The sequence below is a fragment of the Chenopodium quinoa genome, unplaced genomic scaffold (genome assembly GCF_001683475.1).
Source record: "Chenopodium quinoa cultivar QQ74 unplaced genomic scaffold, ASM168347v1, whole genome shotgun sequence".
Classification (NCBI taxonomy): domain Eukaryota; kingdom Viridiplantae; phylum Streptophyta; class Magnoliopsida; order Caryophyllales; family Amaranthaceae; genus Chenopodium; species Chenopodium quinoa.
The window spans coordinates 489,001-495,469 of NW_018744970.1; the positions used below are offsets into that span (position 1 = coordinate 489,001).

The window sequence follows — 6,469 nt, forward strand, 5'->3', positions numbered from 1 at the left end:
GGGTTTAACGGCTGAGTTCACAGCCAGCTTATGCACGGCCAGGTCAGGGCTTATTCCTGGCATCTCACCGACGTCAAATGCAAATACATCCTTGAATTCTCTTAGTAGTTGAATTAACTCATCCCCAAGAATACCCAAAGCTATAGTGCCCACACTAACCGTCCGATCTGGTTGATCGGGGTCAAGCACTATATCTTGGTGACTGCCGGTCGGCTGGGGCCGTAACTCTTCTGGACGACCGACAGTCATTAGCTGCTATGCTTGTTCTATCTTGGTAGCCTTACGCTTCTGGCCGACCTGGTATGCTGGGAGTGAGGTTCCTTCTTCTTTTGGCTCGGACACTTTTGGTCCGCGTGCTTTGGGCTTGACATCCAATTGATTACATTCCTTAGCCATCTTCTGACTCCCTTGGATTGTCCCAATTTTTTCGTCCGTCCTCTCGAACTTTAGCAGCATTAGATGAGGTACAATGACTGCTTTGGCTGCATTCAGCGTAGGACGGCCGAGTATGACATTATATCCAGTCAGCTCTTTTACGACCAGGAAGCGGACAACCATATCTCTTCCTTCCCCTTTTTGCCCAAAGCGGACGGGTAGGTCTATCCTTCCCACCGGGTGGATAACATTCCCCCCAAATCCTACCAACGGGTGAGTGATGTCCTGAAGAGCATCCTCTGGGAAGCTTAGATTCTTCAAGGCGGCTTGGCTGATAATGTCAGCCGAGCTACCCGTATCAATCAATATTCGTCCGACCTTCAAATTGGTTATCTTCATAATGAATACCATGGGATCATTGTGCAGGGCTTTGACCTCCCCCCGGTCGGCCTCACTGATGATTACTTTGGGAAAGGGTTCGGCCTTTATTGTATCTGCTTGCATCACCTTTCCCAAGTTCCAGGCGTCCTGCTTGATCCCTTTCATGGTTGGGCCGCCTGAGGCGAATCCTCCTGATATCACGGCAAAGCCTGAATCAGTGCTATTCCCATCATCTTCCTTGTCTTTGTTCTTATCATTTTTCTGTCTTTTCTCGGAAGTGTTATTTTTCCGTGTGTAAGTAAATTTGGACTTCATTACATAAGAATTCAGCATGCCCTTCTCGGCTAACTTGTCCAACAGTCTCTTCAAATTGATACAATCGTTCGTGTCATGTCCCACGTCCTTGTGGTAATGAAAATACTTGTTCTTGTTCTTGTATTGAGTCGGGCCTCTCAGCGGCTGTGGCTTTTCGAACTCAAACTTATCCATGATTTCCATCAAGATAGAATAACAGTCCTTATTGAACTCATACTGGGGCTCGTACGTCTTGACCTTCTTGGACTTCTGCGGCTGGCCATCGGCCACCCAGACTTCTTTTCTCTTTTTTCCTTCTTTCTTTTGGTCGGCCGGTGCTTCTAATTTTATGAGCGAACAAAAGTCCGCCGCTTCAATATAAGCTTCGGCTTCTCGTAAAACACCTGCGTATGTCCGAATCTTTTTCCTTACCAAGTCAAATTTAAAACCATTATGCCTTAATCCCAGGAGAAATTCAGAGTAAGCCATTTCATCCGGCAGATTATGAATTTGGGCTTTTTCTTGGTTAAATCGCTGGACGTACAACCGTAGGCCCTCATTCTTCCCTTGAACAATTGTTGCCAAATTAAGGCTAGTATTTCGAGGTGGTATGTTGTATGAAAAATTTCCCACAAACAACAAACTAAGAGTTGTAAAACAATTGATACATCCAGCCGGGAGGCTATTGAACCAATGTTGTGCCACACCTTTCAAAGTGGACGGAAAGCATTTGCACCAGGTAGCATCATCTACACTTTACAAGTACATCAGGTTTCTGTACGAGGTAATGTGTTCTTCTGGGTTGCCCGTACCATCATAAGCTCCCACAAGTTCACTTTTCACCTTCGGCGGCTAAGGGGAAGTTAAAATATCTTGCGAAAACGGAGGCGACTTATCTCCCAGAGTCAGCAGGCGCATCTGCCAATCAATTGGTTGTGGCTGCACGGACGATCCAGCCAGGTATGGAGCCTGACCGTACATCTTCCCGCATGTCCCATATTGTCCGAAGACTTGAGGATTCGGCGGCATCAAGCCATTGAATCCCTGGGGAGGTTGATATTGGAGTGATTGAACTGGAATAGGAGTTGGAGTGCGGACGACTGAAATAGAAGTTGGAGTGCGGACGACTTGAATTCGGCTTGAGATGGTCGTGCTGGTATGTTGGGAGGGAGAATGATTTGAAAAATCATCCGGCATAGTTGGGGTTGAGGCCGTGTCCGAGTAAGCGGCACGCTCCCGCTGCTTATGCCGAAGGTAATCCTTTGCGTCCTTCCATCGTCTAGACGGCTCAGGCTCCTCTCTTCGAGAATGCCTACTCCTCCCCCCAACCGACTGTCTTTTCGCCAACAGATCAGAGAAATTTGTCCGCGGTACCCTTGGGGACCTTCCAGTCGGCCTACGAAAGGGGGTGTTCCCAGCGTCCGTTACATTGGCCGCTTTGCTTTGTGCTTTCTTCGGAGCCCTCTCCCCCTCTCTCCTGGGCGGCTGCCTAGAGGTAAAGGCTCCGTTTCTCTCAAACTCCTTCCGTAGCTTGTTGAGTGCGGCCTTTAGAGAGGCTGCGGTAACAGGAGGGTCATCAGCTTCTTGAAATGTGGCAATCAACGGATCGTTGGTACGGATTGTAGGGATTATATCCTCTACATGTCCATCCTCGCCTGGATTAGGTGTCCGACCGTATATTTCCATAACGTTCGAGTATCCCCACAGACGACGCCAAATGTTTCGGGTGTTTTTTGGATTTCCTCGGATACTGGTCACGCTCTCCTAGCAACGAGACGGATACACCTGCAAAACAACGAATATTCCATTTGTCGGAATATTCGACGATCAAGTCAGTGATCAGAAACGGAAAAGGCTAGAGAGAGAAAGTAGAGAGAAGTTGGAGCTATTAATGCTCTTTTTCTTGTAGTGTCCTAATCCACCACTCCCATCATAAATGATTGGGGTATTTATGGGGATGGAGATTGTGCCCCTTTGTAGGGTTCATACCCTAAAATTGTGTGACGTGATTGGCTGCGCAATCGGAGAACGCTACGTGTCGCTTTGGGGGCGCCGCTTTGCGGCTTTCAATGATATCTCCCGGGATTTGGGCCCTGATGTAATTAGGCCTCTTTTGCATGCTGATCTGAGGGGTCATGTATGCCCTAAACACGTGGCATCTTCCTTGAACAACACGTGTCACCCTCTCATTGGGCCACGTGTCGCTACAGGATTGGCCTAAGCCCTTTGAGTGCTTTTATGCTGGACGTGTGGCGTCTTCCCATAGTGACACGTGTCGCTACGCGACTGGTCCACGTGTATGGGTATTTTTACCCTCAACAGGTTTGATTTAATATGGGCCTTTATGGTTCCAATTTGTAAGTTTTAACTCATTAGTTTTCTAAATTATATTATTTTAAGATTTAAGTTGGATTTCCGCTACAATACTTTGATAAAGCCTTAACGTTTTAACATGTGGCTGTAACATGCTAATGGTTCTCCTCTATTTTTATTTAAAGTAAGTGGTTTGGAAATGGGAGAATTATTGGGGTGTTACATCTATGGCGTCAGTCTCAAGAGTGGGCCAAAGGTAGCCTTTTCGCCTGGCCCCTTCTACTTAAGACCTTCCGTCTATGTGTGAGGCAAAAAATCCCAAATGCAAGTCTTCCAGAATATCCTTCCCCCTTTCAAGGGTGATATATTTCAAAAAAAGGTTGCAAAAAATCCTTTCTAAAAATTTCTCTGTTGTGGATCTTAATGTTGGCCGCATGCTTTTTTGTTGCGGCCATTTCTAGATAAGTATCCGGCAGAGTGTCGTCTAGCAGATATGCTCGGATGTCGTCCATCCATGTTGAACTTCGTTTATGAATTCCAATGAGATATTCTTTGATGCTTATCTTTTCCATTACTTCCCAAAAGACTGACAGAGGTGTATTACAGGAGGCGGATGATGCTAGCTTAGAAAGAGCATCCGCCTAATTTTTTTCTGACCTGACACTCGACTCACAAGAAATTCATCAAGTGTCCCGTCCCCTTATTTGACCACCTATAAATATTTTACCATAGCAGGATGGCTGGCCTCATAGTCACCATGGTACTGGCTGATGACCAACTTTTTAAATAGGTCGTTAAGCTACCACCCTAACCAAATTAATCATTTATAATACCTAAACCTACACTAAACTAGTTAGTGGCAAGTAAAGGGTCAAACCACTAGGGAAGCACGCTAATTCAACATCAAATTTCACTAATGCAAGAGTGAAAAGGGGATTGTTTTTGTTGGTTTTGTTGAGTAGAACACTAAAACTACAAGTAAGCAAGAAAATGATGATTAAAATCAATAGAAAATGACGCTAGGGATACGGGGGTGTCCAATATGATTAGAAAGAGGAGAATAATGGTGATTATCATGAAACATATGCCAAAGAACACAAGGTTCTACCTAAACAATTCATTCTCATGCAATAGTCTAGGCAAATCAATGAAAGAGGTCTACACTAATAAGGATCATTCTCATGCATCCTATTAGTTACAATCAAATCAAGAGAATAAAGAAGCACAATCCATAAAAACTCCACTTTAATAACTCATTCTCATGCAATCATTAAAATAGAGGTGATCCTAATCTAGTTAAAATCACTTTCATGCATTTAAACTAGAAAACATCAAATAGAGTGCAACAATAATCCCAAGCTAATAAAAATCATGTCTTTCATCAATATATGGCATAAGTTCAATCCAACCATCATCATTCATCCAATATCAAATCATATCTTCCACCCTCTTCCCCTAGCTAAAAGTTTAGCCTATAGAAGGGAGATTAAACATAATATCAAAACTAGAAATAAACTCAAGAAACTCAAAACAAAACATGATTGAAATCAATGAAATCAATAATAACTAGATAAACTAATAAGATTGACAAAAATAAGTAACAATTAAACAAATAAATAATATTAAAGGAAAGGAGAAGAGATTACTAAAGAAAGGATTAAAGAAAGATGAAAACTTGGATACTTGCTTGATTGATGGAAGATTAAAACTTGAGCAAAGTTGAATACAATAAAGGATGCTTGAATAACAATCTATTTTCTCTGTCTAGATTAGGCTAATGTTCTATGGAATTAGTACTAAGTGTTTTCTATTACAAAGAGTCCCTTCTATATATATGTGGCTCCCCCCCCCCCGAAAGAAAGAGACTTGGACAACAAGGCGCAAATAAATCGGAAACCCAGCTGTGCGCGCCCGCGCACGACATATGCGCGCCCGCGCAGTAGGTGTGTGCGCCCTCTTAGCGTAGTGCGCGGCCGCAACTTTGAGGGTATGGGGAAAATAAGTGCGCCCGCACAGTAGGCCTGCGCGCCCGCGCATCAGGTTGCGCGCCCGCACAGAAGACGCACAACAAGTCACACAAACTCTCTGGTTAGGCTTTATTTCTTCAGTCTGGCTACGCGGGTTTTGACAGGGCTGCGCGCCCGCACAGCCAAACATGCGCGCCCGCACAGCAGCCGCACAGCACTCCGCGCACAACAGTTAGCTTGGCTTCTTGATATCCTCTTTCTTTCGGCACATAATACCTACAAAACAAAAGCATGGAAATCAAAATAAAAACAAAATGAGAAGACTAAGAAAAGGGAAAATAAAGGAGAAAAAAAAAGAGGAAGCAAAACTAAGTAAAAATGCTTAGAAAAAGGGCCAAACAAGTGCAAATGAGAGGAGAATCCTTAGGGAAAAAGGATAAAAGAGTGGCATAAATGCCACTCATCAGAGTACGCTTTAATTCTTCTTTCCTCTGTTGCCTTACATATCCGTACACTGGCCAGTTGGGCTTCATACTCATCCTCATTGTTTGAGACTTGAAACTTAAATTGTAGTGCATATTCGTACTTGTCTTGGCCTCTTAAAGAGGCTAACATGTAATCATTTCACCATAGTCGTTCATGCTAGAGCTCCCGTCTACATACACCTTCGAAACTTGATCAAGATTTTCCGATTCAACTGGCCTTGTCATTTCAACAATGAAGTCGACGAATGCCTTATCTTCCACTACTTCTTTAATTTGAAGTAGATCTCCAGACTTTGCATTTCAATAGCTCATTTGAGCATTCGGCCACATGACTCTAAGGTTTTCATTGGCCGCTTGAGAGGTTGGTCTGTATAAACCAACACCTAATGTGCTAAGAAGTACGACTTCAATTTCTTGCTTGCCATAAATAGAGTGAGACCATATTTTTCAATTGTTGGGTACCAGAGTTCATTGTTTCTAAGAACATGGATAATAAAATAAAAACAAGAGCTGGATGTCGTCTCTCTTAGCAAGGAGAACAACACTAAGAGCATAATCTGAGACAAATAAATACATGTAAAGTGTCTCCCTAGGCAGAGGGCTAACAAGCCTTGGCAAGGAGTGCTAGTGTTGTTTCAATTTTTAGAAGGTCGC

The 6,469-nt window shown here is 43.7% G+C and overlaps 1 protein-coding gene across 1 annotated transcript; it reads right to left on the reverse strand.

The window, feature by feature from the left end:
* Positions 1–255: 255 nt before the first annotated feature.
* Positions 256–1,539, reverse strand: LOC110706454. The gene has a single exon (XM_021884376.1). It carries the CDS (start codon positions 1,537–1,539, stop codon positions 256–258), a length of 1,284 nt encoding a protein of 427 aa, XP_021740068.1.
* Positions 1,540–6,469: the final 4,930 nt, after the last annotated feature.